Raw genomic sequence first — 26,715 nt, forward strand, 5'->3', positions numbered from 1 at the left:
GACGGACGCTCCCGGGACGGACGCTCCCGGGACGGACACTCCCGGGACGGACGCTCCCAGGACGGACACTCCCGGGACGGACGCTCCCAGGACGGACACTCCCGGGACGGATGCTCCCGGGACGGACGCTCCCGGGACGGACAATCCCGGCTGGCGGCACCCCCGGGCCGGGGCGCGTCCGGCGGGGCGGCGCGGGCGGCGGCCGGGCCCCTCCGCGGCGGCAGGGGGCGCTGTGGGGCGCTGTGGGGCGCTGTGGCGGCGCGGCGCTTCCGGCGGCGCTGGCTGCGGGCGGTGGCGGCGGTGCGGGGATGCGGCCCCGGGCGGCGGCCGCGCTGCTCTGCGCGCTGTGCTGCGCCCTGGCGCGGGGCTCCGAGGACATCGTCGTGGGCTGCGGCGGCTTCGTCAAGTCCGACGTGGAGATCAACTACTCCCTGATCGAGGTGGGCGCCGCCGCCCCGCCCGCCGCCGGCCCCGCATGCCCGCCGGGCGTACCGAGCGCTGCCCCCGGGCCGCGCTCACAGGTGGCGGTGGAGCTGCGGCTCTTCTTCACCCTGGCACTCTACAGCCTGCTTGCCATAAACCGTGTGCCGCTGCTCCCTGGGCACGGCTGCTGCTGCTGCTGTGTGACTGGGTTAGAGAGTGCCTGGTTCCAGCGCTCCTCGCCTTGTTTTAAGATATCTTTGTGTCTGTTTTGTTTGCTTCTTTTAGATTAAGTTATATACAAAACATGGTACTCTGAAATACCAGACAGACTGTGCTCCGAACAATGGGTATTTCATGATTCCCCTCTATGACAAGGTAAGACATAAATACCTGTGCTGTCCTCTCTGTGCTGGAGGCAGCAGCTGCCTCCACCTCGATCTGCCGGCACATTAAACCTCAGAACAACACCCACCATGAAACATTTGAAACAGGATATAATTTAGTTCGGTTTGGATCAAAGTTTCAAACTGTTTCTTTTTATAGTGCAACTACTTCATTTCCCAGTGCTAATTCTTCAAGAGAAAAGCCAGGTAACTGTAGCTGCAGAGTTGCATTTGTGCTGTTTAGTGGAATGACTGCAGCACTGGGAGCCTGAATTAGTGCCAGCAGCTGTGTGCTGTAGCTGTACAGGTACTGCATGAAAAGTACAGGCTCCTACAGAGTACAGATAAAGCTTTCAGTTTTTTACCTATAGAAATGGAAATAAATGTATATGAGACGGTGTTTTGGTATGACTGAATAACCTGAGTGGTTAATTGCAGATGTTAAAAATGTCTTAAGGAAATAATGATCAAGGAAGCTCAGAGTGTATCAGTAATTTGATGTCTGCTAGACTGGAAAGGTGTTTCAGATCAAATTCAAGTTGCCCTTGGATGGTCAAAATGGTTTGCTCTTTTGAGGAGCTAGTTAACTTAGGGATCAGAAGTAGAAACACAAAATGGTTTGGGTTGGAAGGCACCTTCAGAGGTCATCTAGTCCAGCCACCAAATAATTCCTTCCCTTCCCAGTCTAAAAATGTAACATGCTTTCTGATCATGGTGATTTCATTCTTAGGCCTTTGAGCCTTTCCACGATGAACTCCAGAATGTGCAGAACACATGTGGTGCTCTCTGATATAAAGAGGATCTCTGTATTGATTAATACCCTTTTGGATCAGAGCTTTTAAAAGGATTGGAATTTTGTTATCCTGTGTTTGGGCAGAGCGGTTGAATACAACGCAGTGGAAATATCAAAGGCTGATTTAGAGCCCATCTGTTGGGGCAGGTAGATTTGATTTGAATAGAGATAGATTTGAACACTTTCTAGCACTGAGCTGCTTGACTGTGAGCCAGGTTTGTGCTGGAAGCAGTATAAACATGGTGATACTTAATTTCTGCTCTTGGCTGGATGTGAGCCCAGCATCCCAGCCTGTCTGGGTAGATATTGCTGCTTTGAACAGAGTATCATAAGCAGGAGGAAAGGAGAATGGTGGAGAATGGTACACTTGAGTCTTGTGTTCCTCTCTGCAGCATGATGCTTGTGTTCTGACTTTCTTTTTCATCCTTTAGCTAAATTGAATTTAGATCAATGAAGACAGTTACTGCTTTTTATTTTTTAGGGGGATTTCATTCTTAAAATTGAGCCTCCCCTAGGGTGGAGTTTTGGTAAGTGCTTGTATGCCTTCTTACAATAGGACACTGTATCTGCAGTGTCAGACTTATCTCTAACTTGCAGCTGGCAGGGAAGATGGAGCACTTTTCAAAACCTATAAACCATATTGCATGGTTTAGTAACTGAAATGTACTTACTGTACCAGGGGAAGGTAAAGCTATGTGGTAGACACTGACAAAGTAACTCTTGAACTGATTTGAAGGAATGTGGGGTTTTGACAAAAATGGCTGCGGCAGGAGGAGGGAAAGAGGATTTTCAGCATTGGGATTTGGGGGTGCTTTAAATTTGCTGAAGAAAGACTTCCAGAGCAACACTTGGCATGCTTGAATTAATACATTTCTGTGATAGTTTTGTAAAGCTGAAGCAGTTTCTTTGTGATTGCTCTCTCACTAACTACCACGCTGTTTCATCGTTCTTCTCTTCCAGAACCAACCAGTGTAGACATCCACGTGGATGGCATTAATGACATTTGCACAAAGGGAGGTGATATTAACTTTGTGTTCACAGGATTTTCTGTGAACGGAAAGGTTAGACTCCTTTATCTTTATTTATTCCACCTTATGCTAATTCGGCCTTCATAAAAACATTCAAATTCTACTCTACAAGTTATTTTTATTTGTTTATACTTCGGTTTCTTTTTTATTTTGACAGGTTCTCAGCAAAGGTCAGACATTAGGTCCTGCTGGAGTTCAGGTTGTATTGAGAAATGCTGGCAGTGACATAAACATACAAACAACTATTACACAACCTGGAGGAAAGTGAGTGTGGGTGGTATATACTTAATTTACCTGTTCATTTCCGCAAAATCTTTTCAATTCTGCCATACTGACTGGGACTGTAAGAGTTTTGAAATATTTTTTCTAACATGTGAATAGAGTCTGAATTGTTTTTATGTGAACAAATGTTAGTGGCTGTTTCTGAAAAGACATAATCCCTTTCTTGCCTTGCAGGTTTGCTTTCTTTAAAGTGCTTCCTGGCGAATATGAAATCTTTGCATCTCATCCTACCTGGATGTTGAAAGAGGTTAGAACCTACAGAAGTTCGGGTTTGCCTGTTTAGGGAGGATGGATCTGTTAGACCTCATCTGGATCAGTTAGTGTGAGGAAGGGGCTTTGTGGGTGGACAGGATTACTGGAGCTTTTCTACATCTAATTCAGGTAGTCAAGAAATTGCCTCATACAGACCCAGTTTGGGGATAGTGAAGCCAGCCAGAGAAGGACTGGCAAATGAGCTCTTGCTTTCCATCTTCTGATCCTGTACATTTTGCAAGAATATTGTAGCAGATGCTCTAATCCTTCCCTCCCAGACTGCTTGTTTTCTGAGGAGCTCTGATATCCTGACCATTTCCTAAATCACTAAAGCAGGAAAAATACTGTTCTAGAAGGTATCTTCGCTTTAGTGTCTTTGTGTCTTGAGTAGCCTGGGGACCCTCTTTGGGGGCTGCTGCTCTGGCCTCTGTTCCTGTTGTTGAATGTACAGCCTCTGACTGTTACTGCTGTAAATGAGATTTAATGCCTGCTTTTGATGAAAATATTTGTTTCTGTATTTCAGTCGAAGACAGTGGTGCGGGTGACAAGTTCCAATGCTTATGCTGCCAGCCCCCTGATTGTTGCAGGCTACAACGTCTCTGGGTCTGTGAGGAGTGATGGAGAACCCATGAAAGGGGTCATGTTTCTCCTTTTTTCTTCTTCAGTCTCTAAAGAGGTAATGGTTGATCAGTACCTTTTCACTATGAGAATGGCTATAAATAAGAACTAAATAGCTTCTAGGTTCATATATACTCATCTCTGTCCTTCACTGGTTTGTACAACCCCTCAAACTGTATTTTTGTGTTTGGTTCTTTTGTGTGATTTCTTTTTTTTTTCTTTCCCAACAAGGCCCTTGTAATCTAACATGACCTCCATGGAATTATTTCATGACGACTGGCTGTAATTTGTCTTCAGCATGAGATCTTTATTACTCTTTGCCCGCTTGATGGGAAGACAAAGTTCAACAGCTTCTATTGCCACCTTACAAGTGTGTTAAGAAATGAGAGAGACATCTGGTCATGCAGAGTTGAGCTCTGTTCTGTAATGTTAACCCTGTCCACAGAACTGAAGTCAGTTAAGACACCTGCTGGAGTTTTGGGGACGTTGGATGTTCTGTCCTTGTTTACCATGAAGTTGATTATTTGCTGTTTTTTCCTGTTTTACCCATACCTGAATTTTAAGCCATGTTGTCAAACTTTGTCTCTAAAATGGTTTTATATTTCCCATCATTCATTCACAGTTGAGAATTTTGAACCCTCCTGTATCCTCCTCCCAAATGATTTTCTCTATTTTTCTTTGAGACAAAAGGTTGTATTGCATTTATTACCACAGGATGTTGTAGGCTGCAATATTTCTCCTGTGGATGGGTTCCAATCAAGAGATGAGTCTTTATCCTATTTGTGCAATGTTGTATCAAAAGAAGATGGATCTTTTAGCTTTCTTTCTCTGCCAAGTGGGAAATACACTGTGGTAAGTGACTAGAAATTCATTGCTTGTCTATTCAGTGCGTTGTTAACTTTCATTTTCTAAACCAGAGTGTGGTGTTGCCCCCTTCTCTCCTTTAAGCTGTTTCCTTTTTTTCCCATTCTCTTTCTTACATCTGAATGGTGTGGGAGCATGTTCTCTGTCCACTGCCTGGAGTGATGGTCCTGCATTCTCAGTCTGTGTGCTCTACACATGGGATTCAGGCTTCTCTCATTCCTTTAATACTTCTAGCAGTCATATAGTCTCCTATCTGTAAGCTCTTGCACATCCAAATACCTTTGCTGTATTCTGAGTAGGGGGTTACTTTTCCATCTTTTCCGATAATTTCATGGTTTCCATCAATCTTGAAATACTGCCCGTATTTGTGTCTCCATCCCCCTGAGCTATTTTTTCCAGGAGGTTTGCAGCTTATTTGACCCTTGGTAGAGGTGTCTGGTGGTGGTAAGAACATGGAAAATGGTAAAGGAAAACCATTCTGTCATCACAGTTTAGGAGTCAAAGCCGTGTGTCTTCTTTTCAGATACCATTCTACAGGGGAGAGAGAATCACCTTTGATGTTGCTCCATCTAGATTGGACTTCCTTATAGAGCATGACAGTTTACAGATCGAGGTAAGGCCTTCAGAGGGAATAATCCTTTTGTGCCACTCATTCCTGTAAAAGTCTAACTGATTTTAGCAGAAAGCAGCTGTATTGTGGAAAAACTTTGTAAGAAGTTGAAGACACTTGTTTATGCACAGCAGGTAGAAGACAGCTTCTAGTACTGTGCTGTGTTTATGTACTTTGGTCCCTTTTACTAGGAAGAAACAAAATAGGGCAAAGCTGTCTGCTATGTTCACCCTCATGTCCATGTTGCAAACTGGCAATAATCTTCCAGGTTGCTTGAATTTCCTCGTTGAGTTTGTCACATCTCTGGAGAAGGGCCTGTAGGTTTTTCTGGTTTGCAGAGTTCCTTGTGTATGGCATTATGATCTGTGACTGGGGCCCAGTGGAGATAAATGGAGAATGTGTGTTCTGTACTTACAGGAACAGTATGCCTGGAGATCAGTTTGTACTTCCACTGTGATTATCCTGGTACATTTTTTTCCTAGAGCTGGAAATAAGTTTCCTTTGTATGTGTGTGGAGAGAGAACAGTTGGCGTTGATTGCTGTAGGTATGTGTTTGCATTTCCTGAGTAAAGACTGATGTTAATTTTTTCCCATTTCAGCCTGTTTTCCATGTGATGGGTTTCTCTGTCACAGGCAGGGTGTTGAATCGTCCTGAAGGAGAAGGAGTTGCTGATGCCACTGTGACTCTGAACAATCAGATTAAAGGTATGCAATTGATCTTTGTTGCTACAGGGAAGCATTTATTAAATGCAAGTTCAGGGCTAGTGTATGATGTGGAATTAACCCTTAAGCATAATACACTGCTTTTGTTGCAATGTATTTGAAATATTAAAGTGGATTTCGTGCAGTTGATTAATTTTGCATTTACTGGTTTAGATGAGAGCATTAAGTGTTCATTGGTTTGGCAGTTGAAAATTTCTTAATTTCTTTCAACCATATGCCAGATTGTACTTTGAAATACAGAAGTGAAGGTTCATCTAGTAAAAAAACATAATACTATTTCTTTGTTGCATAATATGAATTAAAAATAGCCTAAAGCAGTGCATGCCCTCTGGATCTGTTGATACATAAGGACAGACAGTCAACATGTGCCCTGGTTTTTAACTCTTGTTGTTACAGTGAAGACAAAAGCTGACGGCTCTTTCCGCCTTGAGAACATAACAACAGGTACATACACAATTCATGCGAGGAAAGAACACCTGTTTTTTGATACTATTACTGTGAAGATTGCACCAAATACACCTCAGCTGGCAAACATCATTGCAACAGGGTAAGGACTGGCATCAGGATGAAAATGCAATTTGATGTGTGGATGAGGCTGTGAAAATGGGTGATCCTTTCCCATGCCATGCCCAGACTTGTGTAGTGTTGTCAGGAGCTAAATGTTGCTGAAGAAATTCAAGGTAAATAGGGCAGCATGAGTGCATGTTTTTTGCACAGTATTTTGCTCAATAATAATTAAGGTTTAGAGCAGCCTCTTCATAAGCTCTCCCTTGCAAATGAAGACACTAAGACATGGGCAAATTAAGAATTTTAGAATGGTATGTGAACTGAGAAGGCATCAGAGAAGCTTCCTGCCACTTCACTCTTGTACAGCAGGAGGGTATCTGGAATCACACAGCTGAGTAGTGCAGCGTTGTACCAAACCTCTGCATTTTACTCCTCACTTTCAAGGTCATTGTTGCCTTACATGAATTGTCTTTTTCTTGTTTGATGCCTTGACTGTGAGTCTAAGGCTGGGTGGTGGTGGGAGATACAGTGTGAGCTGAGGAAGATGGAAGAGTTACGTTTCTGTGTCTAGGACTTCAGAGGAGAAAATAGTGGCAGTGTTCTGGAGAAGTGAAAACTTGGAATTTATTGAGTCAAATAGCAGTCAGCTCCTACAGACATAGCCAGGCAATTAGAAAAAACCCTCTGTGCTGCTAAATGATGGGGTGAAATTTATTCAATAACTAGCTATGTTGTGCTGTTGAAGGCATTAAGCAAAACTTACAGCTTCTAATTTGTCATCTTGTCTTGTGCTTTCACAAGTGTAGGTGTACCAAGGTTGTGTTCCAGTGGATTACCTATCATATTCGAGGTTTTTGACACAAAACAGTTGAAATTATTTAAAACCTGTGGGGAGAAAGTCCTAAATCCATTGCCTAGCACAAAAAAAAAAAAAAAAAAAAAAAAAAAGGCTTGAAGTGATTGGGTTAGTGGCAGGGAAGAGTAAAGCAAATTGCTTGCAAATCTCTCTTTCAGGAGAAATCATTTTCAATTTAGGTGTTATTACCTCAGCATAGTGAGGTTTACTTTTTAAGGAAGTTCTAAAACAAGTGGTTTTTTATGATCTTTGTCAAATCAAACTATTTGTTCTGATGACTGGCTTTTATTTAACAGGTTCAGTGTGTGTGGCCACATCTCAGTAACTCGTTTCCCTGACACAGTCAAACAGATTAGTAAATACAAGGTAACCATGATACCTGAAGACAAAGACAAAGCATCACTGGTTACAACAGAAACGGACCCTCATGGAGCATTTTGTTTCAAGGCAAAATCGGGTACATACAATGTTCAGGTAAGAATGAGCTTCACTGTTGGACTGTCATGGTGTTCTAGAAGATTTTATATTTTGGAAAGCATGTTGGAGAGGCTGGTTTTGCTTTGCCTGGGATTTCCAGTAAATTTCCATTTTCTTATTTCTGATAAATGCATTGAAGACAGCAGAGTGAGTGTATTTGGACTGGTATCTGGAAGCTGGTGATGTCTTGATGTCATATACTTTACAGGTAATTATTCCAGAGGCTGAAACCAGAGCAGGATTGGCTTTGAAACCCAAAATATTTCCTGTCACTGTTACTGACAGACCAGTGATGGATGTGACCTTCTCTCAGTTTTTGGCATCTGTCTCAGGGAAGATCTCTTGTTTAGGTAAGTCCATTGTGAAAGTGAAATGGCAGTGGGAATGGAGAACTTTAGCACTGCATGTGTGAGTGAGTGTTGTTGAGACCAAGACACTTGCTGTGGTTAGTCCCAGCAGCAGATGTGAAAACATAACTTCCAGCACATGGAAAAAGCAGCTCTTTTTGGGGGACGTTGTGGCCTAGTAAGGTACCTTAACAAAGTTTGGAATAAAGTTATGCACCTACTTTTAATACTTGCTAGCGATAAGCGAGTATTCTTTCCTCAGAGGATGGGTAGGTTCTGGAAGGAAATAGTCCTGACTGCCATTTGGGATACTGTACATCAATCAGAGAAGTACTGGAGGTGAAAAAGAAGTTTACAAAAAAAAGGGAAAAAAGCAGTGAGTGTAAAAACTGTAGGATAGATGCTCAAGCTGTTGGCAGAAGCTTTCAACCTCTGTTCTTTTCATAAGCTTTTTGTCTTTATTTTAGTCTTAAGGTTCCTCTCTCCTGCTATTTTCCTTGATTACCCACTGATTTCAGCAGATGATGATTGGAGGCTGATTTTTGTCATTTTTTACCCTTCCTTTTTTCTCTCTGAATCCTCCCTGCACTTTTTGTTCTGTCTCTCAGGTGTTTACTGGGCTCTTTAGTGTCTGCAGAGTGAGATGGACCCAGGGATTTAATGTTGATCTCAGGTTTTTTCTTGCCATTAGATGGAAGACTATGATTAACAGTCTTGAAGTCCTGCAGAATGCAAAAAAACGCTGGTAAACGTGTGCCTGAGAAAGAAGTTTTAATTGGAAGCATACTGGGAGGGAGTAATCATTTGAATGCTAGTACCCGTGAGGTGTGGCTGGAGGGGTTTTGGGGTGCAGCCTGACGAGCTGTGTTGCCTCCCAGACGCGTGTGGTGAGCTGCTGGTGACGCTGCAGTCCGTGAACCGGCAGGGCGAGAAGCGCAGCCTGCAGCTGGCAGGGAGCAGGGACTCGGTGCCCTTCACCTTCCAGGGGGTGCTCCCCGGCAAGTACAAAGGTAGGACCAGGGGAACTGCTTGTGGGGTGCCTTGGGAGCTCAATTTGTGACCTCATCTGAGCACTTCTGTTAGCATGGATGCCTTTTACAGTATGCCCAACACAGCTGTGAAACTTGAGAGAATCTGGAAAAATACCTTACAACAGTGCATCAGGTTTTTCTTAATGTTGGATGTTTAACCCTGTGTCAGCCCAAAGGTTACTGCTGCCCTGAGTTTCAGGGTCTGCATGGCTGGTGTGGGGGAAGTGGGCTTTATCATGAACTGGCTTGTCCCAAGCCTAAGAACAGGAGCACACTGTAGTTCTGCTTCCAGAGCGCTGCTCCTAAGAGCAATACGTATTTTGCCCAGCCTGCCGTGGCCTGTGAAAATAAATTGTTTTCCAAGGAAAGGTGTAGAAGGAGTGTATTAGATTGCACTCTGTACAGGAGTACAGGGAATATCTTTGCACCAGGTTAAATTGGGGTTAGGTTGTGGTGTCCTCTAGGCTGCTTTGCCTGTCACAGTGGTAGTGCCCACTGAGGAGCCTTCCAGGGTGGCCAGGCTTCATTATTCCTTTTCATAGTACAGCTTTCCTGATAGATGTGTTTGGTTCCTGGTGATGCTGCAGTGCTGTGAGCCAGGTCTGTTATTACAGGCATTGTTGGGTATTTATCTTTGAAGATTATTGTCAGGGAAGTTAGAGTAATCCAAGCTTTTTATATCACAAAACCTGCCCTTATTTACTCAGTTTTACCTTACTAAAATGCTTTGTGTGGTATGTATTCTAGTAAGCATTGTACATGAAGACTGGTGCTGGAAGAATAAGTCTTTGGAATTGGAAGTCTTGGAGGAAGATGTGTCAGGAGTAGAATTCAGGCAGACTGGATATATGCTGAGGTGTTCTCTTTCTCATGCAATCACACTGGTACGTAGGAAACAAATGTTCTTGTATGTTTTTAATGACCTTGTGGAGGCTGGTTGGATTATGCTTGGAGTCAAGGCTTTCTCCTGTCTCTGGAGGGTCACAGAGCATGGGAGCATTGATGTTCAGAGTGCTTTGAGATTTGTCTTTTAAGTTTGGTAAAATGGTCTTGTGATGCTAGCTGTTATAAAAGACATGGGGCATTGATGTATCTTTAGGTAAATACTGTTTTCATTTTGTCGTTTGGTAGTTACTAATAGGGAATTGTGCTATGTGTTCACAGGAATTTTATCAGGATGGAAATGGACCAGAGAATGTTGGTGTTTATAACCTGTCCAAAGGAGTTAACAGATTCTGTCTTTCAAAGCCAGGTAACAGCTGTAGAATATTAGTTTTAAAAATGAAAAATAACCAGTTAGCTAATAGTGCTGGGAACTAAAAAAACCATAAATCTGTTGTGGTTTCTGAGGCTTCCGAAAGGCATTGTTTTAATTGCATCTGTATATAAATGATCTGTTCCAAGTTTTTAGAACTCTCAATTTCTTCTGCTATTTAGTCCTTCATCAAATCTAGATTCCAGAAATAAAATATTACTATTTTTTTTCTTGGTCATGGAAGTATTTCATCTTTGATGAATGAAGATCATGTTAAAATAATGTCATTCATATGGGTTCTATTTGTCAGACACATCAGAAAGTGTCTGTGTGAAAGACAGCAGATACATAGTGGAATTTTTCAGTTGTTTCTATACCTCTGCTCTCATGTGATCTTGAGAATTCAGCCAACTTAAATTTTTTCAGCAGGTCATTCTTTGCCTTAATGCTTGTAGGTGTGTATGAAGTGACCCCGCGCTCCTGCCACCAGTTTGAACACGAATATTACACCTACGACACGTAAGAGTGCGGCTGTTTCTGACCTTACACCTACCAGCCTGATTTTCCATAAAGCTTCCTTCTCCTGCTTGCTTTCAGCAGGACAGGAGGCGTAGAGGGAAGCTCTAGCAAGGTGTATCACATGTGTTTTCTTGCCCTTCCTATCTTAAAAATAATAACAATCAAATAATGATAGGCTTTAAAGATGCTGTAGTCACTTTAGATGGGTATTTTTGTCAGCCTTCTGTCTGTTTAGCGTTGGGTTTGCTTTGTAACAGAGAAGAGTTATTTCACTGAAAACCGTTGGTCACTTCTGAGAGCTGAAATGCAAAAGATAGGGTAGTAAGATTACTGAGAGGCACTTACCACTATTGCGTGTCACTGGTGCCATGACCTTCTGGTGATTCTGCTCACCCCATTTCCTGCAAGCTGAATAAATGTTCACCCTTACCACAAGTAAGCAATGCTGATCTTCCTCAGTCAGCAAAGTTTAATTAGTTATTTATAGGTTATGGTCCGGTGACGTGTTTAATGACACTTCGACATACGAAATCAACCAAATCAGCTTTAGCTTGAGAGGAAGCAGAAGGCACCAAGGAAGGAATTGCTTTGGGGCTCAAATTGGGAAAAGCTCCCTTTCCAGTAGATGACCATCCCAGCACTACAGCTTTGCTGAGTAATTCCTGTATTGTCTTTTATAAAGCATTTCAATCTCAGGGGTGAGAGTGCAGACTCTGCTAAATAAGATTTGCTTATTTAGGAAGGGGACCTTGAATTCATGTCTCTGTTCCTTTGATTTTCAGGTCATCTCCCAGTATCCTGACACTCACTGCAGTTCGACACCATGTCCTTGGCACGATCGTAACTGATAAACTGATGGATGTGACTGTTACCATTAAGTAAGGACAAAGAAATTGTGAGGCTATAAAAAGTGGAAGAAAAAGACATTTATCTCATAAAGCTTTACTCCAGTTTTACTGCTGCAGTGGCTGCTTTCTAAGGGGATGGCATCCTAGCCTAGGCTGCGAGAGGTTTTTATGCTAAGATGTGCTTTGAGTTCTTTGGAGAGAGATAAATCCAGCCCTCATTTTGAGCATTGTCTCATCATTTCAACATTGCCCCTCCCTTCTTTTGTGTCATGGTAAAAAGAAATTATTTTCTGAGTTTTTGTATACTTTAATGAGCTGATGTTTCAGAATTGAGAGGGTGTTGTTTTAGCTTAGGTCTGAGCTCTTTAGGCACTGGCATCTATTTTTTTCCTTTTCTGTTTCCCCAGAATGAGAATCTGCTGCTTTAGAGCATTGTTACTGGTGTGAAGAGGATTATAAAAGGAAAAGCATGCAGAGTGATTACATACTAATGCACCAATTTGTGTTTAGCTGAACAGACAGCTCACTAGGGAGCACTGATTTGTGAACAGCTTTAATTGTATGAGGTGCCAAATCTGCCTGAAAGTGTCTGATAATGATGAGTGTTTTACTAATACTCTGCTGGTGTCTACTTGTTCTAGACTATGAGTTCTCAAACTTTTTTGAGTGCAGAAAACATCTTTTCAGAGAACATTACCTACAGAGCATTGCCTTGAGTGCTCAAAGATTAATGACCCTATCACTGCAACTGCTGGGCAACTCCAGCAGCTGGAAAGGAGACATTGAGACAGCAGAGAGCCATTAGGATTTTAAAAACAACTTAGTGGGGAGGTGAATATTGTACCAACATTCTCAGCTTGTTGGGTTTTTGGAGGGTTGGCAAGTGCTTTGAAGGCAGCTCAGTTGCCACAGATATCTCTGATCAATCCTGCCTCAAGCTTTTCGGCTGAAGTCCAATTTGTGAAGTGCCATCAACATAAAGGGGACAGCTCTGGGTTTAAAAGCAAGCTAGTTGTTTTTACAAGTCTGTGTGCCAGATCCATGACTGTGATCCATTAACTTTCAGTTAACACAAAACCCCAAACAACCTCAACCAAAAGCAAGGCTGATTCTCACCAGTTTTTGATAATGGCTTGGTATGTTTTAAAAATAAGACTGTAGTAATTTTTTATGAATATCTTGAGATTTTGTGTGCCTGTATGGATTTTTAATAGGCTTTCAGCCAAAAAAACCTTTATATATTTCTGTATTGTCTGGACTGCAGAGAAGGAATATAAAGCCTTGATGAAACTTAGTGTGATAGAGCAATAGTAACTATATTTTTGTCTTAAAAAAGACAAGCTAGAATGTATGTGAAGATTGAAGCAGAGACAGAACTATCCTGGTAATCTAAAGTGGTTGTAGGAAAAGTAATAGTGATCATTTCGGTTCTCTCCTCACTGAGAATTCAGCCTGTTGGAGAAGAGACAGATGATAAGATATAAAGGATGATTGGAGTCTAGAAGAAAATGCTAGAAAAGAGAGGATGCAAGATCAGGGAGAGTGAAACAAAATGCATAGTTCTGTGCTGATTCTAAGAACTTGGTTGAACTTATCTAGCAATCTGTTCAGTGGACAGTGACAAGATGGCTGAGCAGTTCAAATGTATAGGGCAGAGAGGTGAGAACTCACAGCTTTTCCTGGGAATTGCTGGCTCTTGGAAGTATTTATGTGTGATAGAAATTATTTTCTCCTTGTATTCTCTGCTTCTGAGAGGTAGGTTCTGAGGCAGAAGTTTATAGTTCAGGAAAAAAAGCAAGCTTAGCAGTCTTTCTTTTGTATAACTCATCCTTTCTGTATTAAGCTTGTTCTCAGGTTTGATATTCCAGACTTTCTTTTTTAGTTTAAGGCTTTGTTAAAGGTACTCTTGCAAACTGATCCTTTGGCCTAAAAATTTATCACTCCTGTGCTCTTGCCAGAATGAACAGGGCAGTTGAAAAGAAATGGGTTTAAAAAATATGGTGGGACTTGTCTGTGGTGTTATAAAGGCAGTAATTAGCAGATACAACAAGCTCTTATCCCTCCATACGGAAGGAGATGATTTTGTTTTTTCTCCATATTTTCAGGTCATCCATTGACAGTGAACCTGCCTTAGTTTTGGGGCCCCTGAAATCTGTTCAGGAGCTGCGTCGGGAGCAGCAGCTGGCAGAAATTGAGAGCCGCCGGCAGGAGAGAGAAAAGAAGGGTCAAGAGGAGGAAGGAACAAAGCCACCAGTGCAAGAAATGGTGGAGGAGCTCCAAGGACCATTCTTATATGAATTTTCCTACTGGGCAAGGTAATACCAAGCTCCCATGGACAAGGTGTATTCTTTGTGCTATTGTGTGGTGTTTCTGCCAAGCAGAATAGTGATACAGCTCCACATAGGACAGAGCTGCTGTCTGGGTGCCCATGCCTTTGGTGACTCTGAGCTGCATGGAAACCTAGTACCACATAGCAAGAATTTTGCTTAGGTTGTTGATACTTTTTTCTTGGAGTATTTAGATGCATTCTTGCGTCAATATGCTGTACTCTGTTCTACATGAGAGCTGCTAATTCAATTTTCTTCTAATTATATCTTGTGTTTTACAGGTCTGGAGAGAAGATTACTGTAACACCATCATCAAAAGAGCTGCTTTTCTACCCACCTTATGTGGAAGCAGTTGTTAGTGGAGGTAAATATAAATAATTTATGGTTTGAAAGGAGTAGATTTTTAAGGTAGAAATGTATCTGTGTAGATAAACACATGAATAACTCAAAAAGGTAACATTAGGAAAGTTTCAGTTGCAGCTATTTCTTTGGGCCAGTTTCATTCTGGAATTTGGAAGCTATTTGATAGATGATGCAAGTATAATTATCATCAGAATATTCTTCCAAGTGCTGAAAAACCACCTGGCACAAGAGGAAGGCTAGGTTTCTGGGTATTACATCAGATTCTCAGAATTGTTCATAGTACCATCACCTGGAAAAAGAGTTGTGCAAAAACAAGGTTTCTACTTGGAATTTGTTACCAAACTGTCAGGGTTATCATCAGTTAATGATGCTACTTGTTAGGTTCAGTGTCCATCTTGTCCTCAGGTTCTTAAGTGAACATACTTTGTTTGAAATCAGTGGGAAATGTTAAGTGCCTCTTTTCATGTGCCTCTTTGTTTGCATGTTCTAAATGCATTTGAGGGAAGGAAATAAATTTTTGCTTAATGTCATTAAACATGACATACACTGACCTGAATTTGAACTCAGAAAATGTGGTCAAAGCTCAGTGTAATCTGGCTTGAAGGAAGTATCATTGCCATCATCTCCATGTGGCTGCAGTATTTGTACCTCACTGAGACCTCCAACCACTTCAGAAATCCATAAGGTTTTTTTGGGGATGTGCTTATGGCTTCAGAATGTAGTTACTCATTTTGGTACTGTTCAGATGTTTTAAGAGGTGTTGAGAGGCCATGCAATTGTGTGGATTGATCTCTTGTTCTAAGGTAAAAGGCCACCAGCTGATCGCTTTGGAAGTAGTTAAACTCCTGTTGTAAATCACAGTGTCAAGTGTATTTTTGACTTTTTTCTTTGTCTTAAATCCCCTTCACAATGACCAAGAGAGTTGTCCTGGGAAGCTGATAGAGATTCATGGAAAAGCGGGCTTATTTCTAGAAGGGCGAATTCATCCTGAACTGGAAGGTGTTGAGATTGTCATTAATGAGAAAGGAGCAACTTCCCCACTTATCACAGTTTTCACTGATGACAAAGGCACTTACAGGTAATGAACAGATTTGTTTTGAACCTTTGGATTCTTTAGTTGAAATGCAGTGGTTACTTGACAGTGTGTGTGTGATATCCAAGTGTTTTTTCTGAAACAAGTTCTGTATTCCTTTTATTTGAAGTGTTGGGCCACTCCACAGTGACTTGGAATACACAATCACTGCTCAGAAGGAAGGTTTTGTTTTGACTGCAGTAGAAGGAACAGTTGGAGACTTCAAAGCTTTTGCTCTTGCTGGGGTGACATTTGAGGTAATGTTCTGAACACTTTGGGTTCTAAATGAATAGTGTGTGCAGTTAGAGCTGGACAGGCAAAAAGTTAATCCATGTCTTCCAAAGACAAGTGGGTGTGGGATTTTGGGATAATTTATTATTACTTGGATAATAATCTTTGTTGTGAGGAGACAAACCTCAGTGGATGAGCTCAGTTGTAGACCATGACTTGCCATGCAGAAGATAACTTTGCAAGGTTTATAGAGTAAAAGTTAGAGCCTGCAGTCCAAAAGACTGGCTTTATTTGCTTTTGTGGAGTTAGACCACCCTCTTTTGATGAATTTTATCCCTCAAGGTGTAGGTGTAGTCTAGTTCAACTAGTGCCTGGTTCCAGACTTTGGGATTCTTTGTTCTGGCCCTCCAGTGTGTTCTATGAAGTGGTAGAGAATGGCAGCTGTGGTGGCACATGGTGTGCCACGGGCTGTGACTGGGATTGGGAGCAGAGGGTTCTGCAGCCCTGTGGTCTGGCAGGAGGGGCAGTACAGATGTGGTTAGTTCTGCTTGCAGCTGAGTGCTCAGAGCTGGCCCACCTGGACTCTGCAAGGGGCTTCTCAACTGAACCCTTCTCCATAAAGAAACCCTCACTTACACTTAAAATTGCTGATTTTTCAAAAACAGATCAAATCAGAGGATGACCAGGCTCTTGCTGGAGTTCTCTTGTCTCTCAGTGGAGGGGTGTTTCGGTCCAACCTCCTCACACAGGATAATGGCATGTTGACTTTTTCCAATCTGGTAAGTTGGAATGATTCATCTGAACGTGGCTCTGTGCAGGGCTGTGTTACTTTGCCCTCCCAAATAGGGTTCTCTTGAGTGGCAGGTGTCCTTTGAAACCTAACCCACGATGAGAGATGTAGATTCCTGAGAATAAACAGCACTAAAATCTTAGCAAGTGAAAAATGGGAAATCTAACATGGCAAGAGATTTCTCCCCAACAGGTCGTAGATGATGTTGATTGATCTCAGTTACTAATTTGCAGTCTGTAAACATGAAACAAGCCAATTTGTTGATGATCATTGGAGAGTCTTTAGGGGAAGAAAATCTAATTACATTATTGATCTGTATGTGTGTTGACATGCTTGAGTAGTTTCCTTGCAGACATCCTTCTTTTGTGGTCACTTTCCTGTCCTTGAGGGCTTGTGGTAAGGTTTTAGGGCTGCAGTTTCCTTCCTCTCTTAACACTTTGTCACCAGGTGGAATTCCATTGGTTTATTGTCTAATGTGCTCCCTGTTTTTCACTGCTCGCGTTTTCCGACCAGTTTAACCTGTGGTTGGAACAGAGGACTTCAGCTCTTCAGAGAGCTCTTGCAAAACATATTTGTTTGGAGTTGGTGAGTTTTTGCACCACTATGAGTAAACATCTTATTTTGTGCCTCTTTGCAGAGCCCAGGGCAGTATTATTTTAAACCCATGATGAAAGAATTTCGCTTTGAACCGTCATCACAAATGATTGAAGTGCAGGAAGGACAAAATCTCAAAATCCAGATAACTGGTTACAGAACAGCTTACAGGTCAGTGGAGCTGGAATGCCACGGAAAATGCTATGGGCTGTGTCAGGATGTGTTGTGCCAAATACATGTTTCCTCCCAGCACACCTCTGTTCTTGCAGGTTTGGAAGAGACTTTTCAAGTCTCAATTTAACTTAATTATGCTGTGTATAAGTACTTCTTTTGGCCTTTTTTTCATGGATGTGGATATATAGCTAAGCCCAGATGGCAGAGCTGTAGGAAGAAACATGGCTATGAAAGCACTGTCTCAGTGGCACTGGAAGTGGCTTGTGCTGCCTCCCGTGGGAGAGGACTATTCTAGGTATGGTGTAGACCAATTCAGGTATCTGACTTGAAGATCCTTGCTTTCCTTACCCGGAGGGGTAAGAGCAAGCTGCTGTCCATGGAGTTTAGGGAACTTGGATTCTTAAAGTTGTACTCTGAACTACAGCGAATTCTGATGATTTAAACTGTTTTACACACACATTATAAACACCCCTTTTCTTCTCCATGCTATGGTAAATACAGTAAGTATTTTTTCATCAGTTGTAAGAATAAAATGTCTTCAAAATATGCATTAAAACAGCATCTGCACCTCTGTAGCAACTGGTTCTTTGTACACCTCTAGCTGTTACGGCACAGTTTCCTCTTTGAATGGAGAGCCTGAGCAGGGAGTCTCAGTGGAAGCTGTGGGACAGAAGGATTGCAGCATCTATGGAGAGGACACAATAACTGATGAAGAGGGCAAATTCAGGCTCCGTGGCCTTCGGGTAAGGAGTAGGAGGCTTTCTGTCATTTACTTTTCTGTCAGTTGATGATGGAGCAATGAAATGGGTTCTTTTCAGTAGCCACTGGTTTCTGTTTTCCCATCGTGTTTGCTTACGGAGACTCCCTTGAGTCTCTCTGTGTGAAGAGACATGGTCATGTAGAGAACATTCAGTCTGATAAAAGGGGGAAAACTTGTGTATGTCTGTGAACTTGCTGGCAGCATACTGTGATGGCCTCCACAAACACTGAGCAGTTGCTGTGACATGACACAGCCCCTGGTCAGTGCTTGGGTGACCAGCAGGGAATTTTCATAGGCAAAAGAATTCGGGGAAGTGTTTAGTTTCTCTTGTGAAGGTATCAACAGCCTATTTTTAGCAGGATACTGGCTGTGGGTATGATGTTGATTGCACAGCATGTATGTGAAGTAAACTGTTCTTCAGGGAATGGGGAAGCTGAATTTATGGCACCATTGTGTAAGGAGTCAACAATTTGCTGAAGTAGAAGGCAATGTTTGGTCAGGTTTTAATCCTGTGTTTTCCTTCATCACAGCAGATGATTTCTTTTAATTCTGTGATGTAACAAACTAATGAAAGTTCTGTATAGCCTTTTCTTATTTTCTGACAGTAAACACTCCTAATAGTGCTATTGAGTTGAATTTTGTATTTGAGATAAGTAAAACTTTATGTAACTGCATAGAGTTAAATCTGTTTGGGTGGCATATCTTGAATGGAGTGTTAGAAAATTCTCTTATTGCTCTCTAAAATTAAAGTATGTATTATTCAGTGTTGGGATTGATCATTTGAACGTTGCTTTCAGCCTGGCTGTGTGTATCATGTCCAACTCAAAGCTGAAGGCAATGATCACATTGAAAGAGCTTTACCACAGCATCGGGCAATTGAGGTGATTTTTTCTCTTTTTTTGTAGCATCACTTAAATATGAAATGGATCTGTCTAGGCGTTCTGTCTGTTCTATCAGCAGCAATGTAGTGAATGCACTCTGTTTAGACAAGTGCCTTTCAGCAAGTCATCTCCTTAAAAACAGGTCCCATATTGTGTGTCAGCACCATAGCTCAAAACTGAAGTGAGATAAAGCCCAAACAGTAAACAAGTGAAAAGGATTCTTTCACAGTTATGAAAACTATGCATCCAGAAACAAGAGAATAAATGTATGGAATACCTTTCAACATTTCTTTACAATATGGAACAACGCAGTAGTAACTTCAGGATATCATAAATTGTCATATTCTCCTATTGTTATATTTAGTTATGGACTGAGAGATATTGTTATGTGTTATTGGGTCCAAATCATGCAGTCTTGATGTTGGTGAAATTGTAATTTGGACTAGCAGTTTTATTTTTATAAAATGTAATAATTTTGAATTGAAAACTGGTGGAATTTTGTTAAATATTCCACATTAATCAACTGTAGAAACATCTCTGTGCATCTCTCAGCACAGATGCAAAATACTGAGACCAGTGTTCTGAGATCAGGCAGCCCTGTGGATTTACCTCAGCCTTTTCTAGAATAGTGTGTGCTTTTGATACTTCCATTTTTAGTTTAGCTTAATGTCATGAGCCTCATGCTGATAATGCACGAGTCTGCAATTGCAAGCGGTGCACTCTGGAGAACAGGAACTTGCAATGGGAAAGCTTTCAAGTTTCCATGTGTTTAGTACAGAACAAAATTCACTTTTTATTTAAAATGATCAGCAATACTTGTGTTAATGGTTGCGTTACTGTCCTTTGTTAACTGTTCCTCTCCTGGTAAAAACCCGAGGCTGTTTTCCATTGCAGGTTGGGAACAGTGACATTGATGACGTTAATATTATAGCGTTCCGGCAAATTAATCAATTTGATTTAAGTGGAAATGTAATTACAGCTTCTGAATATCTCTCCACATTATGTGTAAGTTCAAGGCTTTCATCTTGGTCAAGTGTATTTGTTATTGCTTTCACAATGACTTTTTTTGCGGGGTCACTGGAAGTGGTTCAGTAGCCAGAGCACACTTTTAATTCAAATTAGAACTAATAGTTTAGTGAAGGTGAATTTGAATTCCAGATAAATTGAAGATTACAGTGTTCCTGACTGCTTTGCTTTAATGTCTACATTTTTCATGGGAATATGTTTAAGAAACACCTTCTCTGGTTGGCCTGTGCATTTTGGGATCTGCTTCCCTGATTAGGGATGCTCTGTCTGTAGAGGGATCAAGGCAGCAAGGGTGAAATGAGTCCTTTGTATTAGAGACTGCATTAATTCCTGAAACACCTGAAATTTTTGTCCTGTATGTCAAAACCTGAAGATACCATGTGAATTCAGTGATACCACAGGACATGTGAATTTAAAAGTACATAATAATAGACAGCATGAGACAAATAGGAAAGCTGAAATTTTCAAAATTCAAAACATTGCACTATGATCTGAAAAAACTTGCTAAAAACCTCTGATCCTTTTGGCTTAGGGTGCAAATGCTGAAGTGTCTGCAAGAGGTGTTGATGGAGTAGGAGTTACAGTATCATTTCGCAGATTTAAAAGCTCCTTGAAATGTTACCTACAAATATAAATGCAGAGCTTGGATTTCTTTCACACTGGCTTGTTTTGCATCTCACCTGTCAAGATCTCAGTGCTGTGCTGTTGGGTTTTTTGGGAGACATCCAAAGGATCCAACACTCAGAGCGGGTGTGAAGGCAAAATGTATCACCTTACTGAAGAGCCCCTGGGCATGTGTCCCATCTTTCTGGGGAGATTTATACCCTTGCAGTTCAGCCTAAGCAATAGGAATTGATGTCAAAATTTGATTACGCGGAAGTTATCCAAGCCTGTGCTTGCTTCATATTAAGTGGGGTCTTGTGTTGCATGTACTGCACGTGAGCTGTTGATGGGTGCCCATCATCACCCTGGCCTCCAGTGTGCTAAGGTGTGCTAAGGTTGGATACAGACACAAGTGAGAGCAGTTTTGTGATCCACAGCACAGACTGCTTTTCATACACTAGGTATGTGGAAATGTCAGACAACAGTCATTCCTAAGTTATTTCAAGTTCTGTAAAAAGACTGTTTCTGTGACTTTTCACATCCCAGATTAGGACATTTCCAGGTGTTCTTACTTGACAACTTTCTGTTTTTATAAACACATGATGAATTTTGAAGTGCTTTTATCCCTGAAGATGTGGGATGTCTGCAATACCTATTGTGGTGCAGGCTTGGAAATACCTGGTTTGTGCTTTCTTCCTTCATTTACAGGTGAAGCTCTACAAAAGTGAAAATCTTGACAACCCAATTCATACAGTCAACTTAGGCCTATCCCTGTTTTTTCATTTCCCACCACTACTGCGAGATGGAGAGGTAAGAATATTGCTGGAAAATTAGCTTAGATCACTTTATATTTTTTCCTCTAAGGACACTGAAGTGTAATTTGTGGTGTGCCTGCAGAGCTGTATTCATGCTGGACTAACCAGTGTCTTGGAAGATTTGAAGCATGTTCGACTGACCTTTGCCTTTAAATGTGATTTTGTCTCAGACTGCTCCTGATGCTGTAGCCTGAGTGTATTTTTTACCCACAGAATTACGTGGTGCTCCTGGATTCTACATTGTCTAAATCACAGTATGACTACACCTTGCCTCAAGTTTCTTTCACTGCCATTGGATATCATAAACACATTACACTGGTCTTCAGTCCCACTGTAAGTACTAAATACTTCACAACCTGCATGTATTTTGTGCTCTTGGCCAAGCTTTCTATCAGTGTAAATATAAAGAGGTTTATGAGTGGCATTAAAGTGACAATTAATTTGGATTTGCTGTGTGTTCAGTTGCCAGTGGAACAGGAGGGAAACATGAAACAGCAGTTGGAAATGAAGGGTGCAGATGTGCCTGAAAGGTTCTGTGCTGGCATGGCTGCTGTAGTGGGGTCACAGAGGTGTGGGCAGCATGGGACAGGTAAAGCAAAGCACACCAGGCTGACTGTCAGTGGAGACTGACCATCAGTGAATTGGCTTTACAAAGCAGCACACCTCAGGAAGGGGGCATGCATGAGTGACCCAGAGGATGGCTTTGAAGTGGAAGGCAAAGTAAATCCTAGAACAGCACTTGGAAGGAATTCAAATGAGAAGGGCTGGATGTGCCTCATGATCCTTAGAGTGCCTTAGAGCTGAGGGATTTCATAGTCAACTGTTTAAAAAAAATAAAATGCATGATGTGCACTGTTTCCAGAGAAAGCTGCCTGAACAAGATATTGCCCAAGGCTCTTACATCGCGTTACCGCTGACGCTGCTCCTGCTGTTGGCTGGTTACAACCACGATAAGGTGGGTCAGGGTGGCTTTGCTCTTACCCAAATATTACTGTCCTATCAATGAATATGCTGTACTGTGCTAACTGAGGCTTTGTTGGGTTGTTACCCAGGGAGGGATGCAGTCACAGTCCCCTTATGTGACATATTGTAAGAAAAGCCCAAATGTATCCATGGTTTTGGACAATTACCTTCCTTTAAAAAAAGCTTAGCATGAAGGTGAGTTCCTGTGCCATGGTGGAATTTTGGCTTCTCATTTGATCGGTCTGAGAAAAAAACAATACAGCATCATTAAAATTCAGATAACCAGATTCAGTGATAATAGGAATGAAAATAATTATTTTATTGGCTTCAGGAGCAATCAGACTGGAAAAAGTCTTGCAAGTCTTCAAGTCTGGTCTCTAGCTTTATACCCTCCCTCGTTCAAAAGCTCTCAAGAGGAATACAAATACCTGCTGTATAAATCCCTCTGTCTTTGTTAACAAGCTGTGCTCTTGTAGTCTTTCCTCATATGACTGGATTTCTGTTCTACCAAGAAGAGAAATTAAATTTGTGTGTGCAGTTTGATTTCCTCTCAAACAATTGCTTTAGGTTTTGATTATCAGAAATTCCCAGAAGTTTGGTTTGATTCCTCCCTGAGATTTGCTGCCATATTCTGATGTCTTTGTAGATGTGCCATCCATGCAATAGAATCTGTTTGTTAGGGGCTACATGTCTAAAGAACGATACCATTCAGACCATTGTAAGCACAACTTGCTCCCCATTTATTTTTCCCCAGCTTATTCCCTTACTGCTCCAGCTGACAGCTCGACTGCAGGGCGTCCGTGCTCTTGGACAGACGGGCTCTGACACTGGGGGCTCAGAGGATGCAAAGAGACAAACAAAGAAACAGAAGGCGAGACGGACATGAGATGAAAGGAAGGATTGTATGAAGTGGTGCTCTATCAAACTGGAGCCTGAGGAGGCAAAGCCACTAAAACACGTTTTTGTTGAATTTGCAGACTTGACATTTTCATTTTTGCTACATGAGCACCATTTGTCACCTTAGCTCCATTTTGGTTGTAAATTTTCTATGGAGTCTATAGATTTCCTTGTTGTAAAGTGATTAAATGAATGCCTCCGCTGTCACTGTGAGTGCATCTCTCATACTTGAAGACAATTAATGATTTTTTTTCTTTTCATTGGAGCAGGTCATGCTGTCCTTATTAATGATTTATAAAAGCAGTGGTAGTAGACTACATGATTTCAGTTTCAGTCTCTAGATTCTGGGATTATTTTTCCTTACTTTTTGAAATATTCACTTCACAGAAGTAGCACACAGGGATTTTACTAAATCAGTGTTGCTTGAAACAAAATTTTAGGGGACATAGCTGGACTGGTGAATTATATCATTGTCACTTCCAGTTCAGCAGTTTGATTGAAGAGTCTGTCTGATTTCAGTTCTTGTCCAGTGATAATGTTATCTTTGATTAAGTTTTTGTCTGATGAAGACAAATTCTCAATGTCATGTAAGGTTAGTTGTTAGTATCAGGTAAATTCTGATGCTCCTACTGCAAAAGCAGTGTTTCAAGTTTAGTTTCCTATCCAGTGTGATCTCTGTAGAGCTCCAGAATTCCTGAGGTGGCTCCAGCTGGCTGCACTACTCTTTCCAAAGCTGTTCTGTGTTTTTGGTGATACCCATTCACCCATGATGGTCACATCTCCAGCTCAGGCCATGCTCAGTCTTTTTCCCAGTTAATGACTGATTTTTTTTTTTTTACCATTTTTTACCTTTTGGTTTTTTTAACTATAAGGAATGTGAGCTTTTTTAAATCTCCAATGTGTGCAGTCCCAATAATGTAGTCTGTAATAAATAACTGTTTCTTACAGGCTATCTTTTGATTCCTGCTTGAAGTAGGTAGTTGGACATACACAGTTTAAATGTTAATGGGGCTTTTTATTGACAAATACTATAAAGGTTAACAGAGCATTTGAAGATGCACATAAATGCTTACAAATATTGCAAAGACATTGGTACTGCCAGTAAGTGGCAATGTTTCTCTTTTACAGTACTTGAAATAAAAGTCCCCTTACATTTAAATGTTTAGGCTTACAAACCCTACTATTCTTAGAAATTTGGATGCTGAAGGTTTTACACTGTTTTTGTTGCGCTTTGCAAGAGTTTGGGCCTAAATACTTATAACTTAATTCAGTGATGATTCTAATATCTCAGAGGGAAATTTTGTCAGGACCGTAATAAGAATGTAGAATGTTGAAAAGGCATTATGTATAGAGCTTGAGATGAAGCTCTAATAAATTATCATGCTCTCTACTTAATGACTTTGAATTTGATACTGCTGTGATGAAATATATGGGGAAAAGACAAGGTGTTCTAAGACTTACAATAAATTGTACATTTTCAGTACATTTTTATTTTAAGCTAGTGAATGTTAAGAAAGTTATTGCTACTTTGGGGAATGTATGAGGAAGAAATGCACATATCCATGTGCCTCAAAGGAGTTGCAGATACTCTCATCTCTGAACTGTGAGACTGACTGATGATTGAACTTAAACATTGGAACTGCTGTTAATAAAAAGAAAAAAAGAAAAGTGTTAATTCTTGCTAATTTAATGTTTGCTTCTAAATCTAGGATTTGCCCAGTGTCTCTTCTCAAGATTGTCTTTTCTTTGCCTTCTGCATCACACTTGTGACTATGAGTCCCGTGTTTTGAGGTTTATTCTACTGTTGAAGTGTTAATTCCTAACAAAAACTGCAGCTTGAAGTTTCTCACTTGGCAGGGAAGTTGTGCTCTCTGAGAAAACAGGGAAAACTGAAGCATGACAGAATTTTCTAAAGCAGAACTGAATGCCAAGAAATCAGTATCTTCAATTGTTTATAGAAACCAATAATCAGATCCACAGGCCCAAGCAGAAAAATGAGTGTGGTCTCTGCAATGCCCAGAGCCAGGAGCATGAAGCAGGACAGGGGACAGGTCTGTGTCCATGGGCACTGCCCAGAGGGTTTGTAGAGACGCTGTTCAGGGGCTGTACCTGGCACCTCTGCAGTGCTCCCAGCCCTTCCGCACAGCCCTGGGGAGATGGCTCTGCCCTGCTGGTGAGCAGAGCTCTGGAGGACAGAGAGGTTCTCCTTTGGACAGCAGCACTCAGTGCAGAAATGGTGCATTCGGGTCAGGCCTGCCTGCTGTTCTCTCCTGGGTGGAATGCTTAGGTATCACTTACTCTGCACATCTAAGGTTTGAGTTTGTGCTCTTAAGACTTCAGTACTGGTTGGACTGGCCCTGTCCAAATTACTGAAAATGTCAGTTAAAGCTGCTTGTTGCATCTTTCATTAATTTATGTTAATGTAGAGAATAAATGCAGGATGGGACTAACATAATATGTTGACTTACTAGAAGTCTTTCAAGACTCAGTGTTTATTCTTCTTTTTTGCAGGCACAATAGTGGAAAAATGATTAATTCATTTGCTTGATGAGCTAAATATGGGCAAATGGCTGAATTCTGTGGGAAAAGAGAGTAAGGCCCTCTGGATAAAGATAGCATTGCATGTTACTTATTTTTTCTGTCAAAAGTAACAATGAATATTACATATATTTGATTAATCAATGATGCACAAAACTATTGTTTAAGATTGAAATGGATCATTAATACTGAGTTTTACAATTTCTTTGTAGATGGTACAGCTTAATTTCTAAATTTCTCTCTTTATTAGATGGCTGTCACACTCCAAGAACAAGTGTTTTTGATTAGCATGAGCAACAGTGTTAAAGATACAGCAATTAAAAAAAACCCAAATGGGATTTAAAAGCAAGAAAACAAATACTTAAAATAGAGAGCTCCGTGCTTCCCTTCCTACTGAGGGTAGGATTTCAGGAGGAAATATCTCAAATCTATGTTGCTTCTTTCTGTGCTGATGAGGTGACTGAGGCTCCCCACCTCCTACCAGGTTACTTTTTACTCAGCAGAATATGAGCCTTGCCAGCTTCTTGAACCCACCAGGGAAAGAAAGAGATGAGATTTAAGTCAGTCGAGGCTGACAGCAAACAGGCCATCCTCTGACACGGCACTTGTGCTGTGGTGTTACCCTTATGTGTTTTCCTTTGTATCAGCAAATGTCCATACTGGGAAAATAAATAGGCAAAGCTGTGGGCCTTCAGCATTGCCCATCTGAGACAGGAATTTGATTCCTGCTGCTGTTCTTCTTCATGTGAATTTTGTTCCTCAGATACTGGAAGTGCAATTGTAGAATTAGCAATTCTAATAAATGATGGGTACCCCTCTGAGCCCTGTGCTGAGGAAATGTGGACTAAGCAGTGATGCTTTTGAA

General features: G+C 41.4%; 1 protein-coding gene across 1 annotated transcript; it reads left to right on the top strand.

Annotated features, from left to right (window-relative positions):
* The first annotated feature begins 291 nt into the window (after positions 1 to 291).
* LOC125334195 (nodal modulator 1) lies at positions 292 to 24,987 on the top strand. The gene is made up of 31 exons (XM_048320809.1): positions 292 to 440; positions 709 to 798; positions 2,081 to 2,126; positions 2,560 to 2,660; positions 2,785 to 2,891; positions 3,084 to 3,156; positions 3,685 to 3,837; positions 4,494 to 4,631; positions 5,167 to 5,256; positions 5,853 to 5,958; positions 6,373 to 6,523; positions 7,636 to 7,813; positions 8,025 to 8,166; positions 9,042 to 9,173; positions 9,942 to 10,078; positions 10,359 to 10,446; positions 10,905 to 10,968; positions 11,751 to 11,846; positions 13,922 to 14,131; positions 14,425 to 14,507; positions 15,425 to 15,584; positions 15,709 to 15,835; positions 16,475 to 16,588; positions 17,237 to 17,364; positions 17,969 to 18,110; positions 18,925 to 19,008; positions 19,903 to 20,013; positions 21,346 to 21,447; positions 21,666 to 21,785; positions 22,315 to 22,407; positions 23,170 to 24,987. The coding sequence occupies exons 1-31, from the start codon at positions 309 to 311 to the stop codon at positions 23,299 to 23,301; spliced, it is 3,630 nt and encodes a 1,209-aa protein (XP_048176766.1). The 5' UTR covers positions 292 to 308; the 3' UTR covers positions 23,302 to 24,987.
* Positions 24,988 to 26,715: the final 1,728 nt, after the last annotated feature.

Source organism: Corvus hawaiiensis, chromosome 16 (genome assembly GCF_020740725.1).
Source record: "Corvus hawaiiensis isolate bCorHaw1 chromosome 16, bCorHaw1.pri.cur, whole genome shotgun sequence".
In the NCBI taxonomy this organism is placed as follows: domain Eukaryota; kingdom Metazoa; phylum Chordata; class Aves; order Passeriformes; family Corvidae; genus Corvus; species Corvus hawaiiensis.